This window comes from Bufo gargarizans, chromosome 5, assembly GCF_014858855.1.
Source record: "Bufo gargarizans isolate SCDJY-AF-19 chromosome 5, ASM1485885v1, whole genome shotgun sequence".
NCBI classification, from domain to species: Eukaryota; Metazoa; Chordata; class Amphibia; order Anura; family Bufonidae; genus Bufo; species Bufo gargarizans.
In genome coordinates, this window is record NC_058084.1 from 38,244,343 (window position 1) to 38,266,702 (window position 22,360).

The 22,360-nt window shown below is 46.5% G+C and overlaps 1 protein-coding gene across 1 annotated transcript in view; it reads left to right on the forward strand.

Moving 5' to 3' along the window:
• Positions 1–21,521, forward strand: part of LOC122938520 (eukaryotic translation initiation factor 3 subunit H) — a 48,925-nt gene extending 27,404 nt beyond the window's left edge. Inside the window, exons 5-6 of the mRNA XM_044294071.1 lie at positions 4,738–4,870; positions 21,339–21,521. Of these exons, the coding sequence (XP_044150006.1) occupies positions 4,738–4,870; positions 21,339–21,436 (231 nt within the window). The 3' untranslated portion in view covers positions 21,437–21,521. The remainder of the gene's footprint in view (positions 1–4,737; positions 4,871–21,338) is intronic.
• Positions 21,522–22,360: the final 839 nt, after the last annotated feature.

Below are 22,360 nucleotides of genomic sequence, written 5' to 3' on the forward strand. Positions count from 1 at the left end.
GCCCTTTAAATGGCCAGCCTTTATGTTGGTCATCGGTGGTTCAGACCATGAGGCAATGTTCTCCTGTTACGTGAGCGCGCCTTTCTTTTATTCCCATGCGCCATCTTTCCTTCATGTCCCCGAGTGTATCCTGTAACCGACTACATTAGGGCTAAATCACATCCATATTATCGGATGAGAAATTCTATATTGTGTAATGTTTCCCAGAAAAAAAATTATATTCTCCCATCTGTGACCTGTAATGTATAGATGATTGAAAATGAGCATTATTAACCCCGCGCATCGCAGGCCAGGTGCAGAGTCCCGCAGCTGTGCATACGGCCAATTTCTCCGTGCTAATGCCGGTCACAGCCGCGGACGCGTTCCAGCATTTCCTGCAATATTGCCGCTCTCATCCAGAGTAATAAGCAGCCGAGCACAATCCCGGCAGGAGCAGCCGAGCAGAGGAAATCTAAATCATTATTGAGGGTAATTAAAAGATCAAACTTAATTTTGTGAGAGGTGAAGAACCTGTTTTACTGCTCTGTTAGCTGGAAGATCTAATGTAACTGCCACGTGGAGGCCTCCATGCTTTTTATTTATTTTGCAAAATGTTATATATATATATATATATATATATATATATATATATATATATATATATATATATATATATATATATATATATATACAGGGAGTGCAGAATTATTAGGCAAGTTGTATTTTTGAGGATTAATTTTATTATTGAACAACAACCATGTTCTCAATGAACCCAAAAAACTCATTAATATCAAAGCTGAATATTTTTGGAAGTAGTTTTTAGTTTGTTTTTAGTTTTAGCTATTTTAGGGGGATATCTGTGTGTGCAGGTGACTATTACTGTGCATAATTATTAGGCAACTTAACAAAAAACAAATATATACCCATTTCAATAATTTATTTTTACCAGTGAAACCAATATAACATCTCAACATTCACAAATATACATTTCTGACATTCAAAAACAAAACAAAAACAAATCAGTGACCAATATAGCCACCTTTCTTTGCAAGGACACTCAAAAGCCTGCCATCCATGGATTCTGTCAGTGTTTTGATCTGTTCACCATCAACATTGCGTGCAGCAGCAACCACAGCCTCCCAGACACTGTTCAGAGAGGTGTACTGCTTTCCCTCCTTGTAAATCTCACATTTGATGATGGACCACAGGTTCTCAATGGGGTTCAGATCAGGTGAACAAGGAGGCCATGTCATTAGATTTTCTTCTTTTATACCCTTTCTTGCCAGCCACGCTGTGGAGTACTTGGACGAGTGTGATGGAGCATTGTCCTGCATGAAAATCATGTTTTTCTTACCTTGCAGACTTCTTCCTGTACCACTGCTTGAAGAAGGTGTCTTCCAGAAACTGGCAGTAGGACTGGGAGTTGAGCTTGACTCCATCCTCAACCCAAAAAGGCCCCACAAGCTCATCTTTGATGATACCAGCCCAAACCAGTACTCCACCTCCACCTTGCTGGCGTCTGAGTCGGACTGGAGCTCTCTGCCCTTTACCAATCCAGCCATGGGCCCATCCATCTGGCCCATCAAGACTCACTCTTATTTCATCAGTCCATAAAACCTTAGAAAAATCAGTCTTGAGATATTTCTTGGCCCAGTCTTGACGTTTCAGCTTGTGTGTCTTGTTCAGTGGTGGTCGTCTTTCAGCCTTTCTTACCTTGGCCATGTCTCTGAGTATTGCACACCTTGTGCTTTTGGGCACTCCAGTGATGTTGCAGCTCTGAAATATGGCCAAACTGGTGGCAAGTGGCATCTTGGCAGCTGCACGCTTGACTTTTCTCAGTTCATGGGCAGTTATTTTGCGCCTTGGTTTTTCCACACGCTTCTTGCGACCCTGTTGACTATTTTGAATGAAACGCTTGATTGTTCGATGATCACGCTTCAGAAGCTTTGCAATTTTAAGAGTGCTGCATCCCTCTGCAAGATATCTCACTATTTTTGACTTTTCTGAGCCTGTCAAGTCCTTCTTTTGACCCATTTTGCCAAAGGAAAGGAAGTTGCCTAATAATTATGCACACCTGATATAGGGTGTTGATGTCATTAGACCACACCCCTTCTCATTACAGAGATGCACATCACCTAATATGCTTAATTGGTAGTAGGCTTTCGAGCCTATACAGCTTGGAGTAAGACAACATGCATAAAGAGGATGATGTGGTCAAAATACTCATTTGCCTAATAATTCTGCACGTAGTGTGTGTATATGTATATATATATATATATATATATATATATATATATATATATATATATATATATATATATATATATATATATATATATAATTTTATTTTTTTTGCAAGTTAATACATTTGAATTTTGTATACAAGTTGTGTTTCAGATATGTTTATGTGTATCTGTTCCTTAGAAGCCAGTATGACTTCCATTACAATCCTGCATATTGGATTTAATTTTTTCAGGCTGGGGGCAGTTTGAAAGGACTTTTTGGAGATTACAAGAAATAGTTCCCTTGTCTGGCACAGCACCTTGTCTGGCAGCTCTGTCCAACTCATTTCTTCTTTTTTGAACCTCGTTTTTAAGGAATTAAAGAGGACCTGTCCCCTCTCCTGACATGCCTGTTTTAATAGCTTCATGCATTCCCCATGTATTAACAATTCCAGAGCATCTATTATGGCTCTATGTTGTGCCGTTCCTTTATTATTCCTACTAGAAGTTATGAATGAATTGCTAGCAGTCTGCAGTAAGGGTACAGAGGGAAGGTGACAAGTTTGGGGTAGCTACCTGCACAGTCTCACACTATCCAATCACTGCTGCCATTTTCAGACTGTGCAGGTACACCCCCCCCCCCCCCCCCCAACTGGTCACCTCCCCTCTGTACCCTTACTGCAGACTGCTAGCAATTCATTCATATCTACTAGTAGGAATAATAAAGGAATGGCACAAAATAGATGTAACAGTATTATTACACGGGGAATCCATGAAGCTATTAACAGGCCTGTCAGGAGATGGGACAGGTCCTCTTTTAAGTGGTTGAATGAAATTTGAAGGAACCTGTCAAATCAAAAAACCATCCCAAGCCGCCAGCAGTGTTTCTGACAGTCATTTTCTTCCTGAAGGCAGATGCAGCAAAAGCTCTGAAAACGTTCCTTTATCTAGTCTTGCTTCAGGTCACGGTAACCGTGCCCCCTTCCCTGCCCCTTTGCTGTGACTGACAGCCGGCAGTTCGGCAAAGCAAGCTGAACTCCTTGCATAAGCGCCGGCAGTAACAGCGACGGGGCAAGGAGCGGAGCGTGGTTACCTTGACTTGTAGCAAGGAGGCCGCTGCCCCCTTGACTTGAAGCATGACTAGAAAATCCCACCGCATCTGCCTTCAGGAAGAAAATGATTGTCAGAAACACACTGCTGGCTGCTTGGGATGGTTTTTTGAAGTGACAGGTTCCCTTTAAAAGAAAAAAAAAAAAAAGGGGGGGGGGGCACTTTCTGGAATAGTGCCACTGTTTTGTATAGGCCGTGTCTGGTATTGCAGCTCGGCTCCGTTTATTAAAGAGGTTTCCCAAGACTTTTTTTAATTGATGACCGGCGCTCTTGTAAGCACAGCGGCCTTCTTGCAGCTTACCCAGCATAGCGCCATACAGTGGCTGTGCTTGGTATCACAGCTCAGCCCCTTTCGCTTAAATGGATCTACGCTGCACCTAGGCCACGTGCTGCGAGAAGGCTGTGCACTTACAGGAGCACCCGTGCCTTCTCACACTGCTGATGGGCAGGGGTTCCTGCTGGTTGGACCCCTACCGATCAGATACCAATGACCTATACAGAGGATACCTCAATCGCCGTTCCTGGGGAGCAGATCATGCCGTCTAAACAGCACTATGGTGCCCAGGAGCAATGATTTTGTATCGTTCTCATACTGTGGAGGTGATCACTGCATGTAAATGCGGCACTTCACCTCCACTTAGCGAGCAGTCGACTGTCAGGAAGGAACTCTAACTTCCCAACAATTGGCTTCTCCTCACGCCATGTACATCCACCTTTAGGGCTGTTGCATACAAGCGAGTCCATTGCGGGAATCGTGCTCTGTGTCTGAGCGTGACCCACAGGAGCGCACAGCATTATCATGATTTATAATGCTGTGTGCCTCTGCTTGATCATACTGACAGCTTTATTCCCGCAATGGGCTCGCTCATGTGAAACAGCTCTTAGGCTCTGTTCACATCTGCAAGTCAACCATCAGGATGAGCTGATCACCGGATCCCGGAGCGCAGACCTTTAGGTCATCACTCGCTGTTGGTGAGAGAAGTTGCCAGCCCTGTTGAATTGCTCTTTAAGTGCATATGGACATGAGGCATTAGGACCACCCGTTTAGGGAAGTTCTTCCTACTTGTCTGGAGTGGACTTGGGGGATGTCTTAAGCAGTTGACCACTATCTGTCACGTGGCCAGCCTGCGTCTTAACATTTTCAGTTTACACGTGTGTCTGATGTTAATGCGTTCATCATGGTGAGGGACATCTGCACATATTGTGCTATTGATTGTTTCAAAAAGGACAAGAATTAAAGTGGAGACCTCTCTTAATGTTATATGATCCACAGGCCCCGGAAGGAATTCCCAGAGCCGGAGGCCTCCGCCACAGCACTGCCACACCCGTATTAAAGGCTGGAGGCTCCGGGCCCCAGATGATGCTCTGCACTGAGAAATCCACTCATTTCACGTAGTATTAATGTCCTTTTTATTTTTTATTTCAGTACGTTCAGAGGCGGCAGCAGGAAAACATTCAGCGACAGAGCCGCGGAGAGCCGCAGCTGCCCGAAGAAGACGTCAGCAAGCTGTTCAAGCCTCCCCTTCCTCCACCCAGAATGGATTCCCTTCTCATTGCAGGTAATGGTTGCACCCTCACATGCTAAACTGATGGGTATGTATGGTCATAGATGGCCATGGCAGTGAGCCTGGTGAGCTAGAGAGCCAGTCCATTGTATAGAGAAGGTATCTCCATCGCTCGGCGGTCATCAGCGCTCACAGCCCAGTTTTATAAATTGAAATCAATAATAATTTTTGAGAATCTGAAGAAACAATGTGACCAAGGGTAACTGCGGCAAATCCGGCCACCATATTGCTGTATTAACCCCTTCAAAACCACCGCCATTCAGTGCCTGAATGTCCACAGCAAAAATTCACCTTTTGGAACATCATGTTCTAAGGTCTATACTTTGGCCAAATATATATATATTTCACTGTCTTCATGGATAGAACCCCTGAAGTTGATATTGATGACCTTTACCAGTGATGGCTAACCTTGGCACTCCAGCTGTGGTAAAACTACAACTCCCAAGATGCCCCCCTTGCTTGGCTGCTCTCAGAACTCTGTAGAAATAAATGGAGCATGCTGGGAGTCGTAGTTTCACCACAGCTGGAGTGCCAAGGTTAGCCATCACTGACCTATACTGAGGTGAGCGCTACAGCTTACCTACACAGCGCCATACATTGCTGTGCTTGGTATTGCAACCCAAGCGTCTGTCCTCTACGAGCACCCACCATCTAGGGTGTGCAGATCTCATATATCTCTTGGTATTGCAACCCAGGCCCATTCACTTGGGACTAAGCTGCACCTAGACCCATGTAACCTATGAACAATGAAGTCCCCGGCCTAGGAACAGGCCGCAGCTCTCATTGGAGCACAGCAGCAGTTGGACCGATCTGATGACCTAAACTCAGGATCCTTTAAATCCTACATTTGTCTGCCCATAGCCACCACTAGAGGGAGCTTACTACGGTCTTCCAACACACAAACTGTATAAAGTGTTGTCCTCATGTCGCCAGTGTCTTACGGGGAATGTGTCTTCAGAAAAATTACCTATTGTTTCAATTATCATTATTATTTTTTGTAGTATTACTGTGGATTTTTTATTTATTTATTTTTACAAAAATCTCCAAGTCACTATCACACTAGCCGCTAGGCCAGACATTTGAGCCTTAAACACAATGGACAGGAGGAGGTCTCATTGACCTCTATGGGACAGTTTACTGGGCATGCCCTGTGAGGAGGTCAGGAGGGAGCTGATAAGGCTACTTTCACATTGGATCCGTCATGGATCAGCAAAAATACTTCCGTTACTGATAATACAACCGTCTGCATCCATTATGAACGGATCTGGTTGTATTATCTTTAACATAGCCAAGACGGATCCGTCATGAACTCCATTTAAAGTCAATGGTGGACGGATCCGTTTTCTATTGTGTGAGAGAAAACGGATGCGTCCCCAATGACTTGCATTGTGGGTCAAGACGGATTCGTCTTGCTCCGCATCCCAGGACGGAAAACAAACCTCAGCGTCTCCGGTATGAGAACGGAATGCATTTTGGAGCAATCCGTTTTTTTCATTGACAATGAATGGGGACAAAAAGGAAGCGTTTTTTTCCCGGTATTGAGACCCTATGACGGATCTCAATACCGGAAAATATTAACGCTAGTGTGAAAGTAGCCTAAGCTGCGGTATCCTCTATTGTGACTGGTGGATCCCCTGTTATCCATATATAGGTGTTACCTGTCATTGCAATGCTGCCTGTGGTGATGATGATGATGATAACTGGTGAAGACCCACCTGTACAGGACAGGAGCCCCATCTGCTCATTTCTCGGCCTGACTGCCCCTTTCCAGAGAACGCTCCCCCTCCTCCGCTTCTTCCTGGTCTTGACAAGGTTGTGGGTCTGGCGCCCCTCTATAATTGCAGCCTAATTACACGTAATGGTTAAGGAAACTTTGCAGCATCACTTGTATAAATGAAGCAGATGATTTTGAATGCGTTCGCCCTTTGCATGTAATGATTTTCTCCTCGGCCAGGCCTGCGCTGATTATCGGTGTAGAGTTTCCTATGTACGGCGTGAAGTCAGCGAGGAAATCTATTTATTAGATCCGCTGGTTTCCTTCGAGCTGAATGTGAGGGGTGTTGCCGATACAGGAATGAAATGCATTGCACGTGATGCTCTGTGAGGCCCAGGCTGCATCTTCTACTTGGATAGACTCTCCGAGCAGCGGCTTTTAATTTTTTATTTTTATGGGTAAATAACGACCATTTATTATTCAGCTTCTAATAAATAAAACTCATTGCAGCAACAGAGGATTTCTAGCTGCGGATTTATAAGGGATAGCGGAAAAAAAGCAAAAAACAAGAATCTCAATTATGCTTTCGGTGCTTTTCGTGCGCCTCTGAGACCCCGGGATACATTGTGAGTGAAATCAATTATTGTGCCGTAATTACATTGTGTATTTACATTCTAGACACTGGTAAAGCACAATTCATACCAGCGCAGCCCGCCTCTCACTATACAGATGGAGACAAACGACGCCTTGTAGTACATTGTGTGGTCAAGGAGAGAGACCCACGGGGAAAAGGAGGACGGATTGGGCGGCTTTCCAACACGTAGAGTATAGGTTTTCTAATCGCACGTGAATGTTTAGTGCCGCGGCTGTAGAGCTGCCCTTGCACATTCATTTTGTTGGCAGGTCTCGTTTCCTTCAGGATCTGGTGGCGGTACAATTTATGGCCATCCTTATAGGACTTGTTGGATTTTTTTTTTTTTTTTTTTTTTTTTTTTTACCTCCCCGCATTTAATCTTTATTTGTTCTTTCTGATTGTGTGTTGTGGCCATTCACCCCTCCGAAAGTGTGCTGTATTACAAGGGCTTTGTGGGCGACCCAGTTTACCAGTAACGCTGTGGTGTTGGTACTATAATGTGCAGACTTATATCGCTGGTACTGTTTTCTTGACATTTATCTCCGGCCAAGAATACTGATCACTTGCCGGAATGCCGGATCCGTCATTAATTTACATTGAAGTGTATTAGTGTTGCGGCAAAACTGATCCGGCTTTCCCATCTGCACATGTGCAGACCTTTAAAAATGGGGGAAAAAAAAATTATACTGGATCCGGTTTTCCAGATGACACCGGAGAGACGGATCCGGCGTTTCAATGCATTTGTCAGACGGATCCGGATCCATCTGACAAATGCCATCAGTTTGCATCCGTGACGGAACTGCCTGCCGGAATCCTCTGCCGCAAGTGTGAAAGTACCCTTACCGGGGAAATATTATAAGTGAACGTTTTGGTTGACACTTCCCTTTTTGCACTTTTTTTTCTTTACCATTGGTATTTTTATTTTCCTTGGACCTCACATTCCAGTGCACCTTTGTCCTAAGATCCCTAAAGTGCATACAGTATAAACCATAATTTAGCATTAGACATCTCATGGCATTACGTTACCGACTTGGTTGGCATTGCTCCAAGCCAGTGCTGCGAATCAGACTGGGGGGTAAACATTTTTGGAATTGGGGGGTCTGTGTTTTCTTCCTGTTATCAGAAACCTAAAAGGCTTCAAGGACTTGGTTTTAACCCCCATCTTGTCTCTTCAGAAGACCGGACTAGAACGCTGCACCTTGGCATCACAGTCATATTACCCATTTAGAAGCGGGCATGCCTTTGATGTATTCAGTAATGACCGAGAGGCCGACAAGGGGGCTGAGTGCGTTCAGTGGACGTGACTGCTGATTTTATTTTTGCTCTGTCAGGGATGCTCATCCTGCAGCCCTTTAGCTATTGCAAAACTACCACTCCCAGCATGCCCTAATAGCTTTAGGCTGTCCAGGCACACTGGGAGTTGTAGTTTTGCAACAGCTGATGGGCCGCCGGTTGGGCATCCCTGCTCTACGGTAATAGCAGTGCACGAAGATACTCAGCGCAGTTTACCTAATGATGGGGGATGCAGCCCTTTAAGAGTCCATGTCCTAAGACCATTAGGCCCCTTTCACACGGGCGAGAATTCCGCGCAGGTGCCATTCGTGAGGTGAACGCATTTACCTGCACTGAATCCGGACCTATTCTCTTCAATGGGGCTGTTCAGATGAGCAGTGATTTTCACACATCACTTGTGCATTGCGTGAAAATCGCAGCATGTTCTATATTCTGCGTCTTTCATGCAACAGAGGCCCCATAGAAATGAATGGTGATATGTGAAAATCACATAGCATCCGCAAGAAAGTGCAGATGCGGTGCGATTTTCACGCATGGTTGCTAGGAGATGATGTATGTAAATTGATAAAAGTCCATTTACTGTATTATTTTCCCTTATAACATGGTTATAAATAGGGATGAGCGAACTCGAACTGTATAGTTCGGGTTCGTACCGAATTTTGGGGTGTCCGTGACACGGACCCGAACCCGGACATTTTCGTAAAAGTCCGGGTTCGGGTTCGGTGTTCGTCGCTTTCTTCGCGCTTTTGTGACGCTTTCTTGGCGCTTTTTGAAAGGCTGCAAAGCAGCCAATCAACAAGCGTCATACTACTTGCCCCAAGAGGCCATCACAGCCATGCCTACTATTGGCATGGCTGTGATTGGCCAGAGCACCATGTGACCCAGCCTCTATTTAAGCTGGAGTCACATAGCGCCGCCCGTCACTCTGCTCTGATTAGCGTAGGGAGAGGTTGCGGCTGCGACAGTAGGGCGAGATTAGGCAGATTAACTCCTCCAAAGGACTTGATTAACTGATCGATCTGCAGCTGTGGATCATTGAGCTGCTGATCCTCAATTGCTCACTGTTTTTAGGCTGCACAGACCGTTTGTCAGTCTCATTTTTCTGGGGTGATCGGCGGCCATTTTGTGTCTTGTGGTGCGCCAGCACAAGCTGCGACCAAGTGCATTTAACCCTCAATGGTGTGGTTGTTTTTTGGCTAAAGCCTACATCAGGGTGAAGCTGTGACACCAAGTGCATTTAACCAGCAATAGTCTGTTCATTTTTTGGCCATATACAAAATCAGGGGCAAGCTGCGCCTGTCACCAAGTGCATTTAACCCTCAATGGTGTGGTTGTTTTTTGGCTAAAGCCTACATCAGGGTGAAGCTGTCACACCAAGTGCATTTAACCAGCAATAGTCTGTTCATTTTTTGGCCATATACAAAATCAGGGGCAAGCTGCGCCTGTCACCAAGTGCATTTAACCCTCAATGGTGTGGTTGTTTTTGGCTAAAGCCTACATCAGGGTGAAGCTGTCACACCAAGTGCATTTAACCAGCAATAGTCTGTTCATTTTTTGGCCATATACAAAATCAGGGGCAAGCTGCGCCTGTCACCAAGTGCATTTAACCCTCAATGGTGTGGTTGTTTTTTGGCTAAAGCCTACATCAGGGTGAAGCTGTCACACCAAGTGCATTTAACCAGCAATAGTCTGTTCATTTTTTGGCCATATCCCAGTCTAATTCTGTCACTAAATCCATACCGGTCACCCAGCGCCTAAATACTAGGCCTCAAATTTATATCCAGCTAAATCTGTCCCTAGTGCTGTAGCTGGGCGAGTTATTTAGTGTCCGTTCAAGCACATTTCTTGTTCTGGGTTGAAATACAATTCCCAATTTAGCAATTTCATAATTTAGTGGTTCCTGCTATATCAGAGCTCTTTGAAATCTATCCCAAAAAGGGTATATAATATTGAAGGTGCACATAGGGTCATTCAGAGTAACTTCACACACACCCGCTACTGTGTATTTCCAAGTCTAATTCTGTCACTAAATCCATACCGGTGACCCAGCGCCTAAATACTAGGCCTCAAATTTAATTCCCTCTAAATCTCTCGTTACCCACCGCTGTACTGTTGTTGCTGGGCAAGATATTTAGTGTCCGTCAAAGCACATTTTTTGTTCTGGGTTGAAGTACAATTCCCAATTTAGCAATTTCATAATTTAGTGGTTTCTGCTATATCAGAGCTATTTGAAATCTATCCCAAAAAGGGTATATAATATTGAAGGTGCACATAGGGTCATTCAGAATAACTTCACACACACCCGCTACTGTGTATTTCCAAGTCTAATTCTGTCACTAAACCCATACCTGTCACCCAGCGCCTAAATACTAGGCCTCAAATTTAAATCCCTCTAAATCTCTCGTTACCGTTGTCCTGTTGTAGCTGGGAAAGTTATTTAGTGCCCGTCAAAGCACATTTTTTGTTCTGGGTTGAAGTACAATTCCCAATTTAGCAATTTCATAATTTAGTGGTTCCTGCTATATCAGAGCTATTTGAAATCTATCCCAAAAAGGGTATATAATATTGAAGGTGCACATAGGGTCATTCAGAATAACTTCACACACACCCGCTACTGTGTATTTCCAAGTCTAATTCTGTCACTAAACCCATACCTGTCACCCAGCGCCTAAATACTAGGCCTCAAATTTATATCCAGCTAAATCTGTCCCTAGTGCTGTAGCTGGGCGAGTTATTTAGTGTCCGTTCAAGCACATTTCTTGTTCTGGGTTGAAATACAATTCCCAATTTAGCAATTTCATAATTTAGTGGTTCCTGCTATATCAGAGCTCTTTGAAATCTATCCCAAAAAGGGTATATAATATTGAAGGTGCACATAGGGTCATTCAGAGTAACTTCACACACACCCGCTACTGTGTATTTCCAAGTCTAATTCTGTCACTAAATCCATACCGGTGACCCAGCGCCTAAATACTAGGCCTCAAATTTAATTCCCTCTAAATCTCTCGTTACCCACCGGTGTACTGTTGTTGCTGGGCAAGATATTTAGTGTCCGTCAAAGCACATTTTTTGTTCTGGGTTGAAGTACAATTCCCAATTTAGCAATTTCATAATTTAGTGGTTTCTGCTATATCAGAGCTATTTGAAATCTATCCCAAAAAGGGTATATAATATTGAAGGTGCACATAGGGTCATTCAGAATAACTTCACACACACCCGCTACTGTGTATTTCCAAGTCTAATTCTGTCACTAAACCCATACCTGTCACCCAGCGCCTAAATACTAGGCCTCAAATTTAAATCCCTCTAAATCTCTCGTTACCGTTGTCCTGTTGTAGCTGGGAAAGTTATTTAGTGCCCGTCAAAGCACATTTTTTGTTCTGGGTTGAAGTACAATTCCCAATTTAGCAATTTCATAATTTAGTGGTTCCTGCTATATCAGAGCTATTTGAAATCTATCCCAAAAAGGGTATATAATATTGAAGGTGCACATAGGGTCATTCAGAATAACTTCACACACACCCGCTACTGTGTATTTCCAAGTCTAATTCTGTCACTAAATCCATACCGGTGACCCAGCGCCTAAATACTAGGCCTCAAATTTAATTCCCTCTAAATCTCTCGTTACCCACCGGTGTACTGTTGTTGCTGGGCAAGATATTTAGTGTCCGTCAAAGCACATTTTTTGTTCTGGGTTGAAGTACAATTCCCAATTTAGCAATTTCATAATTTAGTGGTTTCTGCTATATCAGAGCTATTTGAAATCTATCCCTAAAAGGGTATATAATATTCAAGGTGCACATTGGGTCATTCAGAATAACTTCACACACACACGCTTCTGTGCATTTCCAAGTCTAATTCTGTCACTAAATCCATACCGGTCACCCAGCGCCTAAATACTAGGCCTCAAATTTATATCCCGCTGAATTTGAATACAATACATTGGGCCAAATAATATATTTGTTGTTGTGGTGAACCATAACAATGAGAAAAACATCTAGTAAGGGACGCGGACGTGGACATGGTCGTGGTGGTGTTAGTGGACCCTCTGGTGCTGGGAGAGGACGTGGCCGTTCTGCCACATCCACACGTCCTAGTGTACCAACTACCTCAGGTCCCAGTAGCCGCCAGAATTTACAGCGATATATGGTGGGGCCCAATGCCGTTCTAAGGATGGTAAGGCCTGAGCAGGTACAGGCATTAGTCAATTGGGTGGCCGACAGTGGATCCAGCACGTTCACATTATCTCCCACCCAGTCTTCTGCAGAAAGCGCACAGATGGCGCCTGAAAACCAACCCCATCAGTCTGTCACATCACCCCCATGCATACCAGGGAAACTGTCTCAGCCTCAAGTTATGCAGCAGTCTCTTATGCTGTTTGAAGACTCCGCTGGCAGGGTTTCCCAAGGGCATCCACCTAGCCCTTCCCCAGCGGTGAAAGACATAGAATGCACTGACGCACAACCACTTATGTTTCCTGATGATGAGGACATGGGAATACCACCTCAGCATGTCTCTGATGATGACGAAACACAGGTGCCAACTGCTGCGTCTTTCTGCAGTGTGCAGACTGAACAGGAGGTCAGGGATCAAGACTGGGTGGAAGACGATGCAGGGGACGATGAGGTCCTAGACCCCACATGGAATGAAGGTCGTGCCACTGACTTTCACAGTTCGGAGGAAGAGGCAGTGGTGAGACCGAGCCAACAGCGTAGCAAAAGAGGGAGCAGTGGGCAAAAGCAGAACACCCGCCGCCAAGAGACTCCGCCTGCTACTGACCGCCGCCATCTGGGACCGAGCACCCCAAAGGCAGCTTCAAGGAGTTCCCTGGCATGGCACTTCTTCAAACAATGTGCTGACGACAAGACCCGAGTGGTTTGCACGCTGTGCCATCAGAGCCTGAAGCGAGGCATTAACGTTCTGAACCTGAGCACAACCTGCATGACCAGGCACCTGCATGCAAAGCATGAACTGCAGTGGAGTAAACACCTTAAAACCAAGGAAGTCACTCAGGCTCCCCCTGCTACCTCTTCTGCTGCTGCCGCCTCGGCCTATTCTGCTGCTGCCGCCTCGGCCTCTTCCTCCGCCTCTGGAGGAACGTTGGCACCTGCCGCCCAGCAAACAGGGGATGTACCACCAACACCACCACCACCACCTCCGTCACCAAGCGTCTCAACCATGTCACACGCCAGCGTTCAGCTCTCCATCTCACAAACATTTGATAGAAAGCGTAAATTCCCACCTAGCCACCCTCGATCCCTGGCCCTGAATGCCAGCATTTCTAAACTACTGGCCTATGAAATGCTGTCATTTAGGCTGGTGGACACAGACAGCTTCAAACAGCTCATGTCGCTTGCTGTCCCACAGTATGTTGTTCCCAGCCGGCACTACTTCTCCAAGAGAGCCGTGCCTTCCCTGCACAACCAAGTATCCGATAAAATCAAGTGTGCACTGCGCAACGCCATCTGTAGCAAGGTCCACCTAACCACAGATACGTGGACCAGTAAGCACGGCCAGGGACGCTATATCTCCCTAACTGCACACTGGGTAAATGTAGTGGCAGCTGGGCCCCAGGCGGAGAGCTGTTTGGCGCACGTCCTTCCGCCGCCAAGGATCGCAGGGCAACATTCTTTGCCTCCTGTTGCCACCTCCTCCTTCTCGGCTTCCTCCTCCTCTTCTTCCACCTGCTCATCCAGTCAGCCACACACCTTCACCACCAACTTCAGCACAGCCCGGGGTAAACGTCAGCAGGCCATTCTGAAACTCATATGTTTGGGGGACAGGCCCCACACCGCACAGGAGTTGTGGCGGGGTATAGAACAACAGACCGACGAGTGGTTGCTGCCGGTGAGCCTCAAGCCCGGCCTGGTGGTGTGTGATAATGGGCGAAATCTCGTTGCAGCTCTGGGACTAGCCAATTTGACGCACATCCCTTGCTTGGCGCATGTGCTGAATTTGGTGGTGCAGAAGTTCATTCACAACTACCCCGACATGTCAGAGCTGCTGCATAAAGTGCGGGCCGTCTGTTCGCGCTTCCGGCGTTCACATCCTGCTGCTGCTCGCCTGTCTGCGCTACAGCGTAACTTCGGCCTTCCCGCTCACCGCCTCATATGCGACGTGCCCACCAGGTGGAACTCCACCTTGCACATGCTGGACAGACTGTGCGAGCAGCAGCAGGCCATAGTGGAGTTTCAGCTGCAGCACGCACGGGTCAGTCGCACTACAGAACAGCACCACTTCACCACCAATGACTGGGCCTCCATGCGAGACCTGTGTGCCCTGTTGCGCTGTTTCGAGTACTCCACCAACATGGCCAGTGGCGATGACACCGTTATCAGCGTTACAATACCACTTCTATGTCTCCTTGAGAAAACACTTAGGGCGATGATGGAACAGGAGGTGGCCCAGGAGGAGGAGGAGGAGGATGAGGAAGAGGGGTCATTTTTAGCACTTTCAGGCCAGTCTCTTCGAAGTGACTCAGAGGGAGGTTTTTTGCAACAGCAGAGGCCAGGTACAAATGTGGCCAGCCAGGGCCCACTACTGGAGGACGAGGAGGACGAGGATGAGGAGGAGGTGGAGGAGGATGAGGATGAAGCATGGTCACAGCGGGGTGGCACCCAACGCAGCTCGGGTCCATCACTGGTGCGTGGCTGGGGGGAAAGGCAGGACGATGACGATACGCCTCCCACAGAGGACAGCTTGTCCTTACCCCTGGGCAGCCTGGCACACATGAGCGACTACATGCTGCAGTGCCTGCGCAACGACAGCAGAGTTGCCCACATTTTAACCTGTGCGGACTACTGGGTTGCCACCCTGCTGGATCCACGCTACAAAGACAATGTGCCCACCTTACTTCCTGCACTGGAGCGTGATAGGAAGATGCGCGAGTACAAGCGCACGTTGGTAGACGCGCTACTGAGAGCATTCCCAAATGTCACAGGGGAACAAGTGGAAGCCCAAGGCCAAGGCAGAGGAGGAGCAAGAGGTCGCCAAGGCAGCTGTGTCACGGCCAGCTCCTCTGAGGGCAGGGTTAGCATGGCAGAGATGTGGAAAACTTTTGTCAACACGCCACAGCTAACTGCACCACCACCTGATACGCAACGTGTTAGCAGGAGGCAACATTTTACTAACATGGTGGAACAGTACGTGTGCACACCCCTCCACGTACTGACTGATGGTTCGGCCCCATTCAACTTCTGGGTCTCTAAATTGTCCACGTGGCCAGAGCTAGCCTTTTATGCCTTGGAGGTGCTGGCCTGCCCGGCAGCCAGCGTTTTGTCTGAACGTGTATTCAGCACGGCAGGGGGCGTCATTACAGACAAACGCAGCCGCCTGTCTACAGCCAATGTGGACAAGCTGACGTTCATAAAAATGAACCAGGCATGGATCCCACAGGACCTGTCCGTCCCTTGTCCAGATTAGACATTAACTACCTCCCCATAACCATATATTATTGGACTCCAGGGCACTTCCTCATTCAATCCTATTTTTATTTTCATTTTACCATTATATTGCGATGCTACCCAAAGTTGAATGAACCTCTCCTCTGCCTGTGTGCTAGGCCTAAATATATGCCAATGGACTGTTGCAGTGGTGGCTGACATGAAGCCTGATTCTCTGCTATGACATGCAGACTAATTCTCTGCTGACATGAAGCCAGATTGTCTGTTACGGGACCTCTCTCCTCTGCCTGGGTGCTGGGCCTAAATTTATGACAATGGACTGTTGCAGTGGTGGCTGACGTGAAGCCTGATTCTCTGCTATGACATGCAGACTGATTCTCTGCTGTCATGAAGCCAGATTGTCTGTTACGGGACCTTTCTCCTCTACCTGGGTTCTGGGCCTAAATTTATGAAAATTGACTCTTACAGTGGTGGGTGACGTGAAGCCTGATTCTCTGCTATGATATGAAGACTGATTCTCTGCTGACATGAAGCCAGATTGTCTGTTACGGGACCTTTCTCCTCTGCCTGGGTTCTGGGCCTAAATTTATGAAAATTGACTCTTACAGTGGTGGGTGACGTGAAGCCTGATTCTCTGCTATGATATGAAGACTGATTCTCTGCTGACATGAAGCCAGATTGTCTGTTACGGGACCTCTCTCCTCTGCCTGGGTGCTGGGCCTAAATATATGCCAATGGACTGTTGCAGTGGTGGCTGACGTGAAGCCTCATTCTCTGCTATGACATGCAGACTAATTCTCTGCTGACATGAAGACAGATTCTCTGTTACGGGACCTCTCTCCTCTGCCTGGGTGCCGGGGCCTAAATATCTGAGAATGGACTGTTCCAGTGGTGGCTGACGTGAAGCCTCATTCTCTGCTATGACATGCAGACTAATTCTCTGCTGACATGAAGACAGATTCTCTGTTACGGGACCTCCCTCCTCTGCCTGGGTGCTGGGCCTAAATATATGCCAATGGACTGTTGCAGTGGTGGCTGACGTGAAGCCTCATTCTCTGCTATGACATGCAGACTAATTCTCTGCTGACATGAAGACAGATTCTCTGTTACGGGACCTCCCTCCTCTGCCTGGGTGCTGGGCCTAAATATATGCCAATGGACTGTTGCAGTGGTGGCTGACGTGAAGCCTCATTCTCTGCTATGACATGCAGACTGATTCTCTGCTGACATGAAGCCAGATTCTCTGTTACGGGACCTCTCTCCTCTGCCTGTGTGTGTGCTGGGCCTAAATATATGCCAATGGACTGTTGCAGTGGTGGCTGACGTGAAGCCTCATTCTCTGCTATGACATGCAGACTGATTCTCTGCTGACATGAAGCCAGATTCTCTGTTACGGGACCTCTCTCCTCTGCCTGTGTGTGTGCTGGGCCTAAATATATGCCAATGGACTGTTGCAGTGGTGGCTGACGTGAAGCCTCATTCTCTGCTATGACATGCAGACTAATTCTCTGCTGACATGAAGACAGATTCTCTGTTACGGGACCTCCCTCCTCTGCCTGGGTGCTGGGCCTAAATATATGCCAATGGACTGTTGCAGTGGTGGCTGACGTGAAGCCTCATTCTCTGCTATGACATGCAGACTGATTCTCTGCTGACATGAAGCCAGATTCTCTGTTACGGGACCTCTCTCCTCTGCCTGTGTGTGTGCTGGGCCTAAATATATGCCAATGGACTGTTGCAGTGGTGGCTGACGTGAAGCCTCATTCTCTGCTATGACATGCAGACTGATTCTCTGCTGACATGAAGCCAGATTCTCTGTTACGGGACCTCTCTCCTCTGCCTGTGTGTGTGCTGGGCCTAAATATATGCCAATGGACTGTTGCAGTGGTGGCTGACGTGAAGCCTCATTCTCTGCTATGACATGCAGACTAATTCTCTGCTGACATGAAGACAGATTCTCTGTTACGGGACCTCCCTCCTCTGCCTGGGTGCTGGGCCTAAATATATGCCAATGGACTGTTGCAGTGGTGGCTGACGTGAAGCCTCATTCTCTGCTATGACATGCAGACTAATTCTCTGCTGACATGAAGACAGATTCTCTGTTACGGGACCTCTCTCCTCTGCCTGGGTGCCGGGGCCTAAATATCTGAGAATGGACTGTTCCAGTGGTGGGTGACGGGAAGCCAGATTCTCTGCTATGGAACCTCTCTCCAATTGATTTTGGTTAATTTTTATTTATTTAATTTTTATTTTAATTCATTTCCCTATCCACATTTGTTTGCAGGGGATTTACCTACATGTTGCTGCCTTTTGCAGCCCTCTAGCTCTTTCCTGGGCTGTTTTACAGCCTTTTTAGTGCCGAAAAGTTCGGGTCCCCATTGACTTCAATGGGGTTCGGGTTCGGGACGAAGTTCGGATCGGGTTCGGATCCCGAACCCGAACATTTCCGGGATGTTCGGCCGAACTTCTCGAACCCGAACATCCAGGTGTTCGCTCAACTCTAGTTATAAAGGATAATAGCATTCTTTAATACAGAATGCTTACTCAAATGTTGCTTGAGGGGTTAATTATTATTATTATTTTTTTTAACTCGCCTCATCCACTTGATCGCACAGCTGGCTGATCGCACAGCTGGCATAGTCTTCTTTCTTCAGCTTTCAGGACCTGCAAAAGGACCTTTGACGTAATCGCGCTCACCACGTGGTGACATCAGCGCAGGTCCTGCTGAATGAAGATAGAATCTTCTATTCATTCAGCAGGACCTGCGCTGACGTCACCGCGCTCACGTCATCAAAGGTCCTTTGGCAGGTCCTGAAAGATGAAGAAGGAAGACTATGCCGGCTGTGCGATAAAGTGGATGAGGTGAATTCATTTTATTTTTATTTTTAATTATTTTTTTTTTTTAACCCCTCAAACCACATTTTTTTAAACTCATTGCACCCGCGCGATAAAAACTGAACAATGCAATCGCAGTCCAAACTGATTGAAATTGGGTGCGCACTCGCGCGGGTTTCCCTGCAATGCATGCGCAACTCATCTGGAGCAAATCCAGGACGCCCGTGTGAAAGAGGCCTTAAACAAACCAAAGTTTAGGTTGCCTATTACATTTGCAGATTTGCCATGCTGATGGTTTGTGCAGCAGATGCAGCGCAGTAGCATTAAGGTCTGTGACACATGGCGGAATATATCTGCGTGTGAATTGACCCGCAGTGCTGATTTTAAATTCGTAGCGTGCAGATTTATGTAACAGATTTGATGCAGAAATTCCCCCATTGACTTCCCCGGGGAGGCGCTTTTTTTAAAGAAAACACCCTATACCCCCTCCCCTGGTGCCTGTGTCTGACTGACCTCCTGCAATGACGTCTCTTCCCGTGCAGCGACCACATGGGTTGAGACGTAATTGCAGGAGGACGGGTTATACAAGCCACACAAGTGCCCGGTAAGAGAGGGGAGTATTCTGTAGTTCTATTTTTGTCGCTCACCTGGCGAAATTTGCAAACAAATCTGCACCAAAATCCACATAATTGTGTGCAGATTTGCTGCTGCAGATTCTTACAGAATTCCGCAGCAGTTTCACTACGTGTGCATGTAGCGTAATGGGTTAAGTCCATGCATGTGGCGGGGTGCGTCTACGGAGAACCTGGACACATGCCATGGAAATGTTGATTGTAGCACATGCCACCTGTGGTTGGATGTGGTCTTGTGACCATAGGTTTGGCCGCCATATGGCATCTACGCTATGCAGGAGCAGGTTGTCTGTAAGGAGTCTGCAGTTATTCCCAGGTAGCCGCCATTACTCCCACAGCCTGACTCGTGCCATGAACATATTAATCATGTTCTATGCCTGTGCGAGCTCAAGACGTTCCAGGCACCTAGTTATTCTTCATAAATCTGGACAAAGCAACTTCTCATATCCTGCAAGTCAGAAATTGGAACCTACGGTAATTTGCTTTCCTGCTAAAATGACAAGTTTCTGAAGCTGGAAGAAAAAATACAAAGACTCCCATTCAAAAAAAAAAAAAAGCATTCTCCTTGTGACATCATCCTGAATGTATATATACAAATGGCTGGTAATTGCTAGCAACTGTGCCCATTACCGAGAAAACGGCCCTCATTGTCCCGACTTCTCATGTATGGAAAAAGTATATGATGTCACAGGCTCAAAGTCAACTACCGTTTCTGGGTCTGGATCACTTAGGAAATTGGAAAGGTTCGTTGGATCAATTCCCGAGGCATCTGCTGATGGAGAGAGTATTAATGGCTGTAAAGCTGCCACTTAAAGGGTTGTGCGTTTTCATCATCTATAGCTTGCCATAAGTTTGGGTGTGTACTTCAGGGCTTTAAGATGCACACAAGTTTCCGTGGAAGAAGAAAAAAAAAAACTGCTTGGTTTTATGCATTTCTGTGAGCTGTAATCTTCTAGTGTGGGCAACGCTCATCACTGTAGCCTTGCAGTTACGTTTGCAAACACCACAACAGAAACCATAGGGGGTAAGAAAACGTAAGACTCAGATGTACTTCTGTTTTATACATGGATCTAATGCATTGGTAGCTTGATGCCCCTTCCTAAATCGGACATAGTCCAGAGTTCAGTGCTGGTGCCTCCCATGCATAGTCAAGGCAGAGGACCCGGTGCTGGTGCCTCCTACGCATGGTCAATACGACCCGGTGTTAATGCACCTACGCATGGGCAGAAGGACCAGTGCTAATGCTCCTATGCATGGTCTAGAGCAGTGATGGCTAAACTTGGCACTCAAGCTGTGTTGAAACTACGACTCCCAGCATGCTCCATTTATGTCTACAGAGTTCTGAGAGCAGCCAAGCAAGGGGCATCTTGGGAGTTGTAGTTTTACCACAGCTGGAGTGCCAAGGTTAGCCATCACTGGTCTAGAGGGACCCGGTGCTGATGCCTTATATGTCTGTTTCAGAGGACCCGGTGTTGGTGCACGATCTGAAGGACTCCTATGCATGGTCCAGAGGACATTATGCTGGTAGTTCTGTGCATGGTCCGGAAGGACCTGGTACAGATCCCTCCTATGCATGATCCCTCCAGTGCTGGTGCCTCCTATGCATGGTCCAGAGGAACCCCTCTGCTGGTGCCTCCTATGCATGGTCCAGAAGCACCCTCTGCTGGTCCCTCCTATGCATGATCTTGATTGGGATCTGGTGCTGGAGCTTATTTGCATGGGCCAGAGGACCCAGTGCTGGTGCCTCCTGTGCATAATTTAGATGAACCAGTGCCTTTGACTTTAGAACTACTGTAATCCTAAAGATCCGATGCTGGTGGCTCTACCCTTGGTGTTTTGTTGCATTTTTTTTTTTTCCCCTTGCTATTTGACTAAGGTGCTATTGCTTCTGTTTTTTACCCATGACATTCATGAATGTTCATTTCTGACCAAATTTATGTTCTGTCCACAGGTCAAATTGACACATACATCCAAAATATTAAAGAATTCACCTCTCAGAACCTAGGAAAGCTATTTATGGCCGAAGCTTTACAAGACCAGGCCAACTAGCCAAGCCACCAAGCAGAACAACATTGCCATGACTTAATAGCAGCAAAGTTTATCCATAATATTCAATAAAAGCGTCTTTTACCAACTTGTTGGTCGTGTCTTGTAATAATTTCATTCATTTGATTTGTTCTACCTCTGCAGACCCCATCCAAAAATGTCATCTTTATAATTGTGCTATGTTCTGGCAATATGGTGCAGATAAGACGCTGAGTTTGCAATTAACTTGTCAACGCTTGTCCACATTTTTTATTTTTTTATATCCTAAATATGAGCAGTAGATTAGAATTTCCTCTGAGGATCTCACCATACATGGCCATCTCATAGTACGGGGTACCTGCCTGGACCTCCCATCTGAGGCCAGTTTTACATGAGTGTGTTTGGTCCGGAAGATACTGCCTAAGGGTCCATTCACACGTCCGCATCCGTTCCACAATTTTGCGGAACGGTGTGGACCCATTCATTTTCAATGGGCGCAGCAAAAGATGAGGACAGCACACAGTGTGCTGTCCGCATCTGCACTTCTGTTCGCGGCCCCGCAAAAAAATAGACAATGTCCTATTCTTGTCCACAGACACGGACAAGAAAAGGCTTTTTTTTATAGTGCCGGCCATGTGCGGTGTCCTCAAAATGCGACTGCCGGTGTCTGTGTTTTGTGGACCGCAAAACACTTGCGGACGTGTGAATGGACCCTAACAGCTTCATTTCCTGGATCTACTGTGTGTTGGCTGACCAGAACTCACGGCATCATAGTGATTTATGATGCTTTGAGTTCCCGCCAAACTGCCGGTCTAATGTACTGTGCGAATAGAATCATTTAAAAGGGCTTCTTGAAACTGACCTGTTGCATGTCCACTTGGCTGCTGAAGGCATTGTCGGAATATTTATGCTGTCTCCGATTGACAGTCTATATTATTTATGTGAATA